A 14,205-nucleotide genomic window follows, 5' to 3' on the forward strand; every position below is an offset into this window, starting at 1 on the left:
TTCGGTAGATTGGTCGTTGATGGAAGGCCGGTTTGTCCTATGTATCTCTGGTCCTCCGAAGAATGTCTCGTGGTGAACTGGAGCGTGGTAGAATACTCTGTCTGTCCTCTCCTAGCCCATGTTTAGCGACTGCTGCTAACTCAATGGCTAGGAAGTATCACTTCTGGAGTGAATAAGAGTTCAAAGTTCATACCAAGTTGCCATACTTTTAAGCTCATGCTATATTCTGGCTGGTATAGTCGAACTTCATCCTTCCGGGGTGTAGGTCGTCACCTACACATTGAAATTTGATGCTAATTTAGTTAGGTTCTCTAAGGTTGGCTTAGTTCTGTAGGTGGTCTTTGTCCTTTCAACGTGGGGACCTCAAGTCCACACATCCTTGGAACAGCTTACTATCTGAGCCCTTTTAACGTAGGACTGTCGCCCTAATGTCCTCGGAACAGAAAGTTACATTTTTGTCAAGGGCTTTATATAGTGGTAGTAGAGAGGGCATGTTTCATAGTTTACAACCAATGTCTCTTCACATGGGCGGGGCCACTGAGTGAGCAGAGCTTTAACCTTATGAAAACCCAATTCTCTCATCTGGAAGCTAAAAGTACATTTCATCTTTTCACAAATAGTTTCATATTTAAAAATGTAAATTGCACAAGAATTCCATGTGAATATGATAACTAGAATGTGTAGACTTTCCAAGATACAGTTTGTCATCCTATCAGTAATAATGTCTCAGACGCCGACTGATCTGGCATCATATTCATTAACTTCTTATGGCTGAAATCCTGTTAACGGGATTGATTTGACAACAGCCTGTCACGGTCATCGAAAAGAATGGACCAAGGCGCAGCGTGATGTGTACATGTATTTTTATTTGAAATTACTGTTGCCAACAAAACAAGGAAACGACTGTGAAGTTTAACTAGGGCTATAGTGCCACTAACAAAGTCAACTACCCACAAATGCGAAAGGAAAAAAGGCTGTCTAAGTATGATTCCCAATCAGAGACAACAATAGACAGCTGCCTCTGATTGAGAACCACACCTGGCCAAACACAAAGAAATAGAAAACATAGAAATAAAGAAACTAGAATGCCCACCCTAGTCACACCCTGGTCTAACCAAAACAGAGAATAAAAGCCTCTCTATGGCCAGGGCGTGACACAGCCAGTGAAAGTGCAGGGCGCCAAATTCAAAAAACAGAAATCTCATAATTAAAATTCCTCAAACATAGTATTACACCATTTTAAAGATAAACTTGTTGTTAATCCCACCACAGCGTCCTACGACGAAAGCATACCATAAGATTGTTAGGTCAGTGCCTAGTCACAGAAAAACACAGCCATTTTCCAGCCAAAGAGAGGAGTCACAAAAAGCAGAATTAGAGATAAAATTAATCACTAACATTTGATGATCTTCATCAGATGGCACTCATAGGACTTCATGTTACACAATACATGTATGTTTTGTTCGATAAAGTTCATATTTACAGTGGGGAGAACAAGTATTTGATAACCTGCAAATCGGCAGTGTTTCCTACTTACAAAGCATGTAGAGGTCTGTAATTTTTCATCATAGGTACACTTCAACTGTGAGAGACGGGATTCTACAGTGTTCTACATTCTACAGACACAATGACCCTCCTCCACAGAGTCCAGACCACATTCACTCAGCCCCTCTATCCTGGGTTTTATTTCTCTAGACTGCTGAGCTGGTTAAACTGTAGTAGGGTCCACATAGATACTAGTCATGCTGGTGTAGTCTATAGCTGAGCTGGTTAAACTGTAGTAGGGTCCACATAGATACTAGTCATGCTGGTGTAGTCTATAGCTGAGCTGGTTAAACTGTAGTAGGGTCCACATAGATACTAGTCATGCTAGTGTTGTCTATAGCGGAGCTGTTTAAACTGTAATAGGTCCACATAGATACTAGTCATATAAAATAGTAAAAAAATGTTTAAAACTTGATTTAACTAGGCAAGTCAGTTAAGAACAAATTCTTACTTACAATGACGGCCTACCCCAGCCAAACCATGATGCTAGGCCAATTGTGCGCAGCCCTATGAGACTCCCTATCACGGCCGGTTGTGATACAGCCTGGAGTCGAACTAGGGTCAATAGTGATACCTCTAGCACTGAGATGCAGTGCCTTAGACCGCTGCGCCACCCGGGAGCCCCTAAATGTTAGTAATGTTAGTGGTTACCGAATTAGAATATCACACTGTAATGTTAGTGGTTGCCTCATCAATATCAACAATTCATCATTATAAAAATAATATTATCTCCACCCACCCACTTCATGTCTGACATCCCCCAGTTGTGTTAAGACCTCCTCTCAATGAACAGGGCCTCATTCTAAATGGTAACTTTGTGTTGATAGTCCATACTGGTCTTTACTATGGTTCTACATACAGTATCTGTATTGATAGTCCATACTGGTCTTTACTATGGTTCTACATACAGTATCTGTATTGATAGTCCATACTGGACTTTACTATGGTTCTACATACAGTATCTGTATTGATAGTCCATACTGGGCTTTACTATGGTTCTACATTCAGTACCTGTATTGATAGTCCATACTGGGCTTTACTATGGTTCTACATACAGTATCTGTACCTGGAGGGTTTTTGCTCACATATTCCTTTATCTCCACAACTTTATCTGATTCTCTCTCTCTCCCACCTCACTTCATGGATTTAAAAGGAAATTCTCTTTTTACTGACATTCTGTTTCACCGACATAATTGCATAACACAAAATAATGAATGCTGGATAGATAAAGGTCACTTCCTCCCATAAGAGTCATTGAAGCGTTCCATGAGATAGGCCCCTGACTTCACAGGGGGATATTTGTCGGACCCGTCAAAACAGGTGATGAGGGCTTCATCGTCTGGCTGCACAAAGAAAGCCAGGGACTGCCGTGTGCTCAAGTCTCCAGCGGGGGGCAGCAAAACCCTATGGACCTGAAAGGGAAGGTGAGATGCAAAATTCAAAGGCAAATTTAACTTTGCTTCCACAGAGACCCAAATCATATTTACTAGGCAACAAACATAAAAAAAATGAAATGAAACAGGCAGGGACTAACTGAACTTAAGAAAATAAGTTTGTTTGTTGCAAAATGTTTTGCTAAAGTGTGCCCTAATGAATACGACCCTGGATTCAAATACTATTTGAAATCTTACAAATGCTTTAGCATTTCCTTTTGTCCTCCAGGTGGGTGGGGTTTGTTTGTACTTTTAGGACTTTTCTATTGTTTCCATTACAATAAACTCAATCAAGCCCTGCTTATTCTAAATCATTTTAAATAGTATTTGAACGCAGGTCTGTTTCCACGAGCAATGAGCCTGAAACGTCTTGTATGATCTTATCAAGTAACGGTGTGTAAAATGGAAGGGCAAGTCTCACCGCTGAGAGGAAAATATCACTGGTCCACCTCTGCATCAGGTCAGCTATGTTGATCAGTACTGTCCCAGGGATGCTGGGAGCGGAGATGAACTCCCCTGACCTGGTACGCACCTATGGAATTGTCATTTTAATATCCAGTTTACCACATTACTGATAGAACACACATAAGCCACGTTAATTCAAATTAAATTGATCAATGTTCAATTTATTCTACAAAAGATTTCACCCCAGGTCACTTGGTAAATTTGTTAATATCTCCAAAGTGGTCTGATATTGAGATGACTGCAGGTCTCAATTCCAAACTAATGGGGGGAAATGGCAACATCTAATAAGATGGCATTTAGAGGTATGGATAAAACATTGTTTTGTCAAACTTTGCTATTGGGGTGAACAAATATCATTAACTTACATACAGTGCATTCGGAAAGTATTCAGACCCCTTCCCTTTTTACATATTTTGTTATGTTACAGCCTTATTCTAAAATGTATTGAATAAAACATTTCCCTCATCAATCTACACACAAAACCACATAATGGCAATGCAAAAACAGGTTATTCATTTTTGCAAATGTATTAGAAATAAAAAAAAACAGAAATGCCTTATTTTCAAACCCTTTGCTAGGAGACTCGAAATTGAGCTCAGGTGCATCCTGTTTCCATTGATCATACTTGAGATGTTTCTACAACTATTGGAGTCCACCTGTGGTAAATTCAATTGATTGGACATGATTTGGAAAGGCACACACCTGTCTATATAAGGTCCCACAGTTGACAGTGCATGTCAGAGCAAAAACCAAACCATGAGGTATGAGACAGGATTGAATCGAGGCACAGATCTGGGGAAGGGTACCAAAACATTTCGGCAACATTTAAGGTCCCCAAGTGGCCTCCTTAATTCTTAAATTGGAAGAAGTTTGGAACCACCAAGGCTCTTCCTAGAGATCACCGCCCAGCCAAACTTAACAATTGATGGAGAAGGGCCTTGGTCAGAGAGGTGACCAAGAACCCAATGGTCACTGACAGAGCTCCAGAGTTCCTCTGTAAAGATGGGAGAACCTTCCAGAAGGACAACCATCTATGCAGCACTCCACCAATCAGGTGTTTATGGTATAGTGGCAAGACGGAAACCACTCCTCAGTAAAAGGCATAGTTGGAGTTTGCCAAAAGGCACCTAAAGGACTCTCAGACCATGAGAAACAAGATTCTCTGGTCTGATTAAATAAAGATTGAAATCTTTGGCCTGAATGCCAATCCTCACTTCTGAAGGAAACCTGGCACCGTCCCTATGGTGAAGCATGGTGGCAGCAGCATCATGCTGTGGGGATGTTTTTCAGCGGCAGGGACTGGGAGACTAGTCAGGACCGAGGGAAAGATGAACAGAGCAAAGTACAGAGATATCCTTGATGAAAACCTGCTCCAGAGCGCTCAGGACATCAGGGGCGAAGGTTCACCTTCCAACAGGACAACGACCCTAAGCACACAGCCAAGACAACACAGGAGTGGCTTTGGCACAAGTCTCTGAATGTCCTTAAGAGGCCCGGACTTGAACCCGACCGAAGATCCCTGGAGAGACCTGAAAATGCTCCCCATCCAACCTGACAGAGCTTGAGAGAATCGGCAGAGAAGAATGGGAGAAACTCCCCAAATACAGGTGTGCCAAGCTTGTAGCGTCATACCCAAGAAGACTTGTGTCTGTAAACACTACCAAAGGTGCTTCAACAAAGTACCGAGTAAAGGATCTGAATACTAATGTAAATGTAATATTTCAGTTTTTTGCAAACCTGTTTTTGCTTTGTCATTATGGGGTATTGTGTGTAGATTGATGAAGGGGGGAAACAAACAATTGAATCAATTTTAGAATAAGTCATGGGGTATGAATACTTACCGAATTCACAGTAGTCCATTAAAATGTGGCTTAATAAGTTGCATGGACTGTGTGCAAGAATATAACTAGAGCCAAAGTTTTTAATGCCAGGTGACGTAGCCAGAAACACTGCCCCTAGTAAAAGCTGCAGAGGATTCAGTTATCTTGTTTACCTGCAGGCCACCCTCTTGACTCTGGAAGACCAGGGTGATGCTGCCATAGTCCGAGTGTTCTCCACAGCGCAGCTGGCCCTCCTTCACCCTGTCACTCCTCACCGAGGGGTAATACAGCGACCTCAGGGTACTGCTGTTCTTATCACCTGCAGGGGACAACAACAATCAAGCCTGATTCACACAATAGGGCCCCAAATGTATTTCCCTTTCACAATGTCCTTTCAAAGATGGTTCCAGAACTATTGCAACACAGTGTCAGAATGTCACAGATACACATTGACATTGAAAGGAAACCATGATTCATGTGTATTTGTAGCATTCTATACACTGTGTTGCAATAGTGCTTTGAGGAAGAAGCTTGATCCAAAACGCTTCAGCAATTCATATCGTTGAAGGGAATAAGCTGTTATCCTGAACTTTATTTTACAACGGGGCAATTCCACAGTAACAGACTGACACAGACTCAGATTTACACTTTAAAGTGTCAAACAGAATGAGGGTTTGTGCTGTTTGTGCCGTCATTCTGTTACCAAACTTTGCATCTGCGCTGTTCTTCAAGTAAATGTGTTTTTGTAAAAAAAAAAAAAGTAAATTGTTAAAGTAGTCCTTGTTCCTTGTTGCAAGGTTTGTTTAACTTTGCAAGCACAGTTTTGTTTTTTTACATACATTTTAAAGTGAAAAATCTGATTCTCAGTGTCACTTACCATGGAATTTCCCAACTTCAGTTTTACATTCTTAGGACTGAGCACCCCTTCACCCAGGTGTGATTGTACATAGATAGATTGTACATAGATAACCCCGTGAGAGAGAGGGAGAGAGCTGTACTCACTCCCTATGTGTCTGTGTGCACTTAGGAAGACCTCAGCCTCCAGGCCCAGACTGTAGGCCATCACACGAAGCACCCGGAGACACAGGTCCTTACAGCGCAGGAAGAACGACGACTGAACCTCAAAGAATCCATTCCCTCCATCCCACGATGGCCATTTCTACAGACCAGGAAGAGTTGTGTAAGAACTGTGAAATCAAAGCTACATAGGATATAAAAAGATGACCGGTTTTGACAACTTTCAATGTATTCCTTTGTGTAGCCTGGTGAGTTCTGTTCCTAGATGGAGTTCTATCAGCCTGGTGAGTTCTGTTCCTAGATGAAGTTCTATCAGCCTGGTGAGTTCTGTTCCTAGATGGAGTTCTATCAGCCTGGTGAGTTCTGTTCCTAGATGAAGTTCTATCAGAGTGGTTGAACTCTGTATATGGCTCAGAGTGAAGTCAATCCCTTTGTACCTTGACCTTAACACTGATAGCAACAACAACCACAGCAGAGAAGTTGGATGTGTCTACAGCTGTCGCAAACAAACAGAGAGACAGATTGTTTACTATGTCTGGATGAAGGGATGCAGTGTTGAAGGCTTCCTTTAGGTCTCCTGGTCTCTTGGGATTTAAACTGTGAATACAGAGAGATTGTCCTAACCATTCAATCAATGTACACAACACTATACTGAGTGGAGACTATGGACATAATATATTATCATAGAATATAACATAATGACTAGACTGTTTGGACATGAAAGCACAGACAGATGTTTTGACTTGACAGTGTGCCTCTATACCTCTCTGTCTCCAAAGACACCCAGCCATGGTTAGGATTATTAGAGAAACTTTTCCTGCTGAAAGGCAGTTTCATTTCGTCTGGTTGCAGAAAGAATTTCTTGGATATGTTCATAACCTCATCCACCTATGAAGAATAGCCTCATGTTGATCACCCAAAGCACAACATCCACTCGTACTGACATGCCAAATATTTCCAATAGCTTTAAAAAAAAATAGATCTCTGAGCAATGCTGTTACTCACGTCTTGTTGTACTATCCCAGTATTCTTCAGATAAACAAATCCCACTTCCGTAAAGGCCGTTTTCAACTGCCTGCTCAGGATCTCTAACTGCTCGCCTGAAACATCGTTTCCCCCTAACTTGTATGCTCCAAAATCAACAACTGGTATCTTCATGTTGAGAGTTGGAACACTGATCTGGCTAAACAATGAAACAGTGTGTTGAATATGTCCCGAGGTTTGGAATTATGCATACTAGATTGCACCCAGACCGTGTGTCGCTGGGGTTGTTTTCATTATGAAGAATCTGTTGCAAAACCGAAACAAATGGGGCAGGACCTACATGATTTTGTCCAATAGAAACTCTCGTTTTATTTGACAAACGTTTTGCAACTGTTTGGATTTATGATTTTACAACCCAGTTGAGTGAGCGAATTTTTACATAATTCCTTTTTCTCAGCGTGCGTGAACCATGTGACAACTGTGAGCCAATAGTAATGTGACCCTTAATTATCACAGGTTGTGCAATCCTGTTATTTCACCTTTGGATGTTGTTAATTGTCTGATATGAGTCAGAGCATTTATCCCAAGGCCAATGTAGTGTGATCACTGTAAAGCTTTTTGGTCAGGTATCAAGTGGTTGCAGAAGGGAGAAGCCGAGATGTCCAAGTTTTGGAAAATATCATATTATGTATTATAAAAGTGATGAATATGTGAAATGTTGCAATTGAGGTGGGAACCACGAAGCAACCTCTTCCGAATGCCCCACAAGGGTCGAAGAGAAGGAGGTGGCCAAAGTCAGGGCTGTACAGAGCATTTCATATGCAGCAGCTGTGAAAAGGGTTGAGGGGTTGAATGGCGCACCAGAAGATGTAGTTCCCTTCAGTAACCACGAGCACAACCGTTCCTTGATTTTAACTGGCGGCTTTATTCTGTAGTTTTAGTCAGAATTATCACCTTCCGTGAGAACTATAAAGTAAATGAAAAATACAGTTAAGCACACTCTTACAACCTCCTTATCTTACGAGTGACTTATTAGCTTGGTATAACTCTGAAATGCTTACATACGTGACAGTTTAACCGGCGCGATAACAGTATCATATTAAACACATGAATAAAGGAAAAATACTTAATTGGCTGCTTATTACAGAAGGGAGGAAATCAAACTTTACACTTATTATTCCTGGCATGAATTCACACTTCATCCCAACATACACGCTGCAACCTTTATGAACTACACCCGATGACATGAAAACTTAGCTAACACAGCGCAGGATTGCCTTCCCTCCCAAAGTGTGTTGCTACAATAAGGATCCCCGTTACAACAGTATTAGCTACGTAGTTCCGCTTGTCTTATTATTTCCCCTGCACAGCAGACACGTAAACAATTCAAACAAAAGACAACAACATAACCTCTAAGTCTAACTGTCAGTTACAGAAGAGTCCATGGCAGTGGATAGGCCTACACTGCAGCATGCAGGGGATGCCTTTCACCTGAATGATCCTGACATTTTAAAGGTTAAGAAGGTTGAATTTGTGGCATTTCAGGTATTACAATTTTTTCCTGAGGTCTTGGCTGATTTCTTTTGATTTTCCCATGATGTCAAGCAAAGAGGCACTGAGTTTGAAGGTATGCCTTGAAATACATCCACAGGTACACCTCCAATTGACTCAAATGATGTCAATCAAATCAAATGTATTTATATAGCCCTTCTTACATCAGCTGATATATCAAAGTGCTGTACAGAAACCCAGACTAAAACCCCAAACAGCAAGCAATGCAGGTGTAGAAGCATGGTGGCTAGGAAAAACTCCCTAGAAAGGCCAAAACCTAGGGAGAAACCTAGAGAGGAACCAGGCTATGAGGGGTGGCCAGTCCTCTTCTGGCTGTGCCAGGTGGAGATTATAACAGAACATGGCCAAGATGTTCAAATGTTCATAAATGACCAGCTTGGTCAAATAATAGTAATCACGGTGAACAGGTCAGGGTTCCATAGCCGCAGGCAGAACAGTTGAAACTGGAGCAGCAGCACGGCCAGGTGGACTGGGGACAACAAGGAGTTATCATGCCAGGTAGTCCTGAGGCATGGTCCTAGGGCTCAGGTCCCCGAAAGAAAGAATTAGAGAGAGCATACTTAAATTCACACAGGACACCAAATAAGACAGGAGAAATACTCCAGATATAACAGACTGACCCTAGCCCCTCGACACATAAACTACTGCAGCATAAATACTGGAGGCTGAGACAGGAGGGGTCAGGAGACACTGTGGCCCCATCAGATAATACCCCCGGACAGGGCCAAACAGGCAGGATATAACCCCACCCACTTTGCCAAAGCACAGTCCCCACACCACTAGAGGGATATCTTCAACCACCAACTTACCATCCTGAGACAAGGCCGAGTATAGCCCACAAAGATCTCCGCCACGGCACAACCCAAGGGGGGCCCCAACCCAGACAGGAAGACCACGTCGGTGACTCAAACCACTCAAGTGACGCACCCCTCCTAGGGACGGCATGGAAGAGCACCAGTAAGCCAGTGGCTCAGCCCCTGTAATAGGGTTAGAGGCAGAGAATCCAAGTGGAGAGAGGGGAACCAGCCAGGCAGAGACAGCAAGGGCGGTTCGTTGCTCCAGTCACTTTCCGTTCACCTTCACACTCCTGGGCCAGACTACACTCAATCATAGGCCTACTAAGAGATGAGTCTTCAATAAAGACTTAAAGGTTGAGACAGAGTCTGCGTCTCTCACATGGGTAGGCAGACCATTCCATAAAAATGGCCTTCAGCTGTTTGCTTAGAAACTCTAGGGACAATTAGGAGGCCTACGTCTTGTGACCGTAGCGTACATGTAGGTATGTACGGCGGGACCAAATCGGAAAGATAGGTAGGAGCAAGCCCATGTAATGCTTTGTAGGTTAGCAGTAAAACCTTGAAATCAGCCCTTGCCTTAACAGGAAGCCAGTGTAGGGAGGCTAGCACTGGAGTAATATGATCATTTTTGTTGGGTTCTAGTCAGAATTCTAGCAGCCGTGTTTAGCACTAACTGAAGTTTATTCAATGCTTTATCCAGGTAGCCGGAAAGTAGAGCATTGCAGTAGTCTAGCCTAGAAGTAACAAAAGCATGGATTAATTCCTTGTGTCATGCACAAAGTAGAAGTCCTAACCGACTTGCCAAAACTATAGTTTGTTAACAAGAAATTTGTGGAGTGTTTGAAAAATGAGTTTTAATGACTCCAACCTAAGTGTATGTAAACTTTCGACTTCAACTGTAGACTCTAAGCTTTCATTTGATCCCCAATTTGACATATTGAACTTCACATGTTGGTGCTCATAGGTCCTTTCACGTGGAAATGACCATAGGCTACCGGTCTACTTTACTTTCAAGCATGCTTGGCTATTGAATGAGCGATAGATAAATGGTAGTCTAATTTCAGTTGTGCAGTGGGAATAAACCAGTCATGTCAGAACATCTGATAGTGATTTAGATATAATACAAGTCAAGGAAACATATGAGGCTACATGTTGCTATGCCTTCTCCTTACTAACGGAAAATACATCTCTTTTAGCATTACATTTAAATGTTTTCATTAGCTTAACATTATTATAATTCCCGCTCGTCAAACGCTGACATTTCACCCAAAATAATATTAGCTTGAAATACGATTCTTCAACCATTAATAGTTGTGCGTAAGTATTGTCTGAGCTGTACATCAAGTTCAGAATTTATAAATACCAACCTTCGCGGGAAAAATGCTGTATGCAAGGTTGTCTTTTTTCTGTGTTCGCACCTTTGGGGTCAACAACTAGATTCAGGTTGCTACGGTATCAAACACAAACCTTTGATAAATGAGGCCCTAGGTCAGCGATCATCTAGATTCAGGTTGTTACGGTATCAATCACAAATCTTTGATAAATGAGGCCCTAGGTCAGCGATCGTCTAGATTCAGGTTGTTACGGTATCAAACACAAACCTTTGATAAATTAGGCCCTAGGTCAGCGATCATCAACTACATTCAGGTTGCTACAGTATCAAACACAAACCTTTGATAAATGAGGCCCTAGGTCAGTGGTCATCAACTACATTCAGGTTGCTACAGTATCAAACACAAACCTTTGATAAATGAGGCCCTAGGTCAGCGATCATCAACTACATTCAGGTTGCTACAGTATCAAACACAAACCTTTGATAAATGAGGCCCTAGGTCAGTGGTCATCAACTACATTCAGGTTGCTACAGTATCAAACACAAACCTTTGATAAATGAGGCCCTAGGTCAGCGATCATCAACTACATTCAGGTTGCTACAGTATCAAACACAAGCCTTTGATAAATGAGGCCCTAGGTCAGCGATCATCAACTACATTCAGGTTGCTACAGTATCAAACACAAACCTTTGATAAATGAGGCCCTAGGTCAGCGATCATCAACTACATTCAGGTTGCTACAGTATCAAACACAAACCTTTGATAAATGAGGCCCTAGGTCAGCGATCATCAACTACATTCAGGTTGCTACAGTATCAAACACAAACCTTTGATAAATGAGGCCCTAGGTCAGCGATCATCAACTACATTCAGGTTGCTACAGTATCAAACACAAACCTTTGATAAATGAGGCCCTAGGTCAGCGATCATCAACTACATTCAGGTTGCTACAGTATCAAACACAAACCTTTGATAAATGAGGCCCTAGGTCAGCGATCATCAACTACATTCAGGTTGCTACAGTATCAAACACAAACCTTTGATAAATGAGGCCCTAGGTCAGCGATCATCAACTACATTCAGGTTGCTACAGTATCAAACACAAACCTTTGATAAATGAGGCCCTAGGTCAGCGATCATCAACTACATTCAGGTTGCTACAGTATCAAACACAAACCTTTGATAAATGAGGCCCTAGGTCAGCGATCATCAACTACATTCGGGTTGCTACAGTATCAAACACAAACCTTTGAGAAATGAGGCCCTAGGTCAGCGATCATCAACTACATTCGGGTTGCTACAGTATCAAACACAAACCTTTGATAAATGAGGCCCTAGGTCAGCGATCATCAACTACATTCAGGTTGCTACAGTATCAAACACAAACCTTTGATAAATGAGGCCCTAGGTCAGCGATCATCAACTACATTCAGGTTGCTACAGTATCAAACACAAACCTTTGATAAATGAGGCCCTAGGTCAGCGATCATCAACTACATTCAGGTTGCTACAGTATCAAACACAAACCTTTGATAAATGAGGCCCTAGGTCAGCGATCATCAACTACATTCAGGTTGCTACAGTATCAAACACAAACCTTTGATAAATGAGGCCCTAGGTCAGCGATCATCAACTACATTCAGGTTGCTACAGTATCAAACACAAACCTTTGATAAATGAGGCCCTAGGTCAGCGATCATCAACTACATTCAGGTTGCTACAGTATCAAACACAAACCTTTGATAAATGAGGCCCTAGGTCAGCGATCATCAACTACATTCAGGTTGCTACAGTATCAAACACAAACCTTTGATAAATGAGGCCCTAGGTCAGCGATCATCAACTACATTCAGGTTGCTACAGTATCAAACACAAACCTTTGATAAATGAGGCCCTAGGTCAGTGGTCATCAACTACATTCAGGTTGCTACAGTATCAAACACAAACCTTTGAGAAATGAGGCCCTAGGTCAGCGATCATCAACTACATTCGGGTTGCTACAGTATCAAACACAAACCTTTGATAAATGAGGCCCTAGGTCAGCGATCATCAACTACATTCAGGTTGCTACAGTATCAAACACAAACCTTTGATAAATGAGGCCCTAGGTCAGCGATCATCAACTACATTCAGGTTGCTACAGTATCAAACACAAACCTTTGATAAATGAGGCCCTAGGTCAGCGATCATCAACTACATTCAGGTTGCTACAGTATCAAACACAAACCTTTGATAAATGAGGCCCTAGGTCAGCGATCATCAACTACATTCAGGTTGCTACAGTATCAAACACAAACCTTTGATAAATGAGGCCCTAGGTCAGCGATCATCAACTACATTCAGGTTGCTACAGTATCAAACACAAACCTTTGATAAATGAGGCCCTAGGTCAGCGATCATCAACTACATTCAGGTTGCTACAGTATCAAACACAAACCTTTGATAAATGAGGCCCTAGGTCAGCGATCATCAACTACATTCAGGTTGCTACAGTATCAAACACAAACCTTTGATAAATGAGGCCCTAGGTCAGCGGTCATCAACTACATTCAGGTTGCTACAGTATCAAACACAAACCTTTGATAAATGAGGCCCTAGGTCAGCGATCATCAACTACATTCAGGTTGCTACAGTATCAAACACAAACCTTTGATAAATGAGGCCCTAGGTCAGCGATCATCAACTACATTCAGGTTGCTACAGTATCAAACACAAACCTTTGATAAATGAGGCCCTAGGTCAGCGATCATCAACTACATTCAGGTTGCTACAGTATCAAACACAAACCTTTGATAAATGAGGCCCTAGGTCAGCGATCATCAACTACATTCAGGTTGCTACAGTATCAAACACAAACCTTTGATAAATGAGGCCCTAGGTCAGCGATCATCAACTACATTCAGGTTGCTACAGTATCAAACACAAACCTTTGATAAATGAGGCCCTAGGTCAGCGATCATCAACTACATTCAGGTTGCTACAGTATCAAACACAAACCTTTGATAAATGAGGCCCTAGGTCAGCGATCATCAACTACATTCAGGTTGCTACAGTATCAAACACAAACCTTTGATAAATGAGGCCCTAGGTCAGTGGTCATCAACTACATTCAGGTTGCTACAGTATCAAACACAAACCTTTGATAAATGAGGCCCTAGGTCAGCGATCATCAACTACATTCAGGTTGCTACAGTATCAAACACAAACCTTTGATAAATGAGGCCCTAGGTCAGCGATC

At 42.0% G+C, this 14,205-nt stretch overlaps 1 protein-coding gene across 3 annotated transcripts; it reads right to left on the bottom strand.

Annotated features, from left to right (window-relative positions):
- Nucleotides 1-846: 846 nt before the first annotated feature.
- Nucleotides 847-8,539, bottom strand: si:dkey-10o6.2 (isopenicillin N synthase family oxygenase). Of its 3 annotated transcripts, XM_021598756.3 has the most exons (7): nucleotides 7,286-8,539; nucleotides 7,044-7,168; nucleotides 6,811-6,877; nucleotides 6,266-6,422; nucleotides 5,437-5,582; nucleotides 3,400-3,510; nucleotides 847-2,957 (listed from the first exon to the last, which is right to left on the bottom strand). In XM_021598756.3, the coding sequence occupies exons 1-7, from the start codon at nucleotides 7,436-7,438 to the stop codon at nucleotides 2,778-2,780; spliced, it is 939 nt and encodes a 312-aa protein (XP_021454431.2). In that variant the 5' UTR covers nucleotides 7,439-8,539; the 3' UTR covers nucleotides 847-2,777. The 3 variants fall into 3 exon arrangements, with proteins under 3 accessions (XP_021454431.2, XP_090087258.1, XP_090087257.1); XM_090231132.1 differs by lacking the exon at nucleotides 7,044-7,168 and having other exon boundaries at nucleotides 7,286-7,556; XM_090231131.1 differs by lacking the exons at nucleotides 6,811-6,877; nucleotides 7,044-7,168 and having other exon boundaries at nucleotides 7,286-7,586.
- Nucleotides 8,540-14,205: the final 5,666 nt, after the last annotated feature.

The sequence above is a fragment of the Oncorhynchus mykiss genome, chromosome 4 (genome assembly GCF_057628025.1).
Source record: "Oncorhynchus mykiss isolate SJ-2025 chromosome 4, ASM5762802v1, whole genome shotgun sequence".
NCBI classification, from domain to species: Eukaryota; Metazoa; Chordata; class Actinopteri; order Salmoniformes; family Salmonidae; genus Oncorhynchus; species Oncorhynchus mykiss.

Excerpts from the sequence above, each read along its gene's own strand:
- si:dkey-10o6.2 (XM_021598756.3), bottom strand. The coding sequence starts at position 7,438 with ATGAAGATACCAGTTGTTGATTTTGGAGCATACAAGTTAGGGGGAAAC. Across the intron at positions 6,423-6,810 it reads CATCCCTTCATCCAGACATA|AAATGGCCATCGTGGGATGG; the intron begins GTAAACAATCTG and ends CCTGGTCTGTAG. Across the intron at positions 2,958-3,399 it reads GTGATATTTTCCTCTCAGCG|GTCCATAGGGTTTTGCTGCC; the intron begins GTGAGACTTGCC and ends CTTCCCTTTCAG.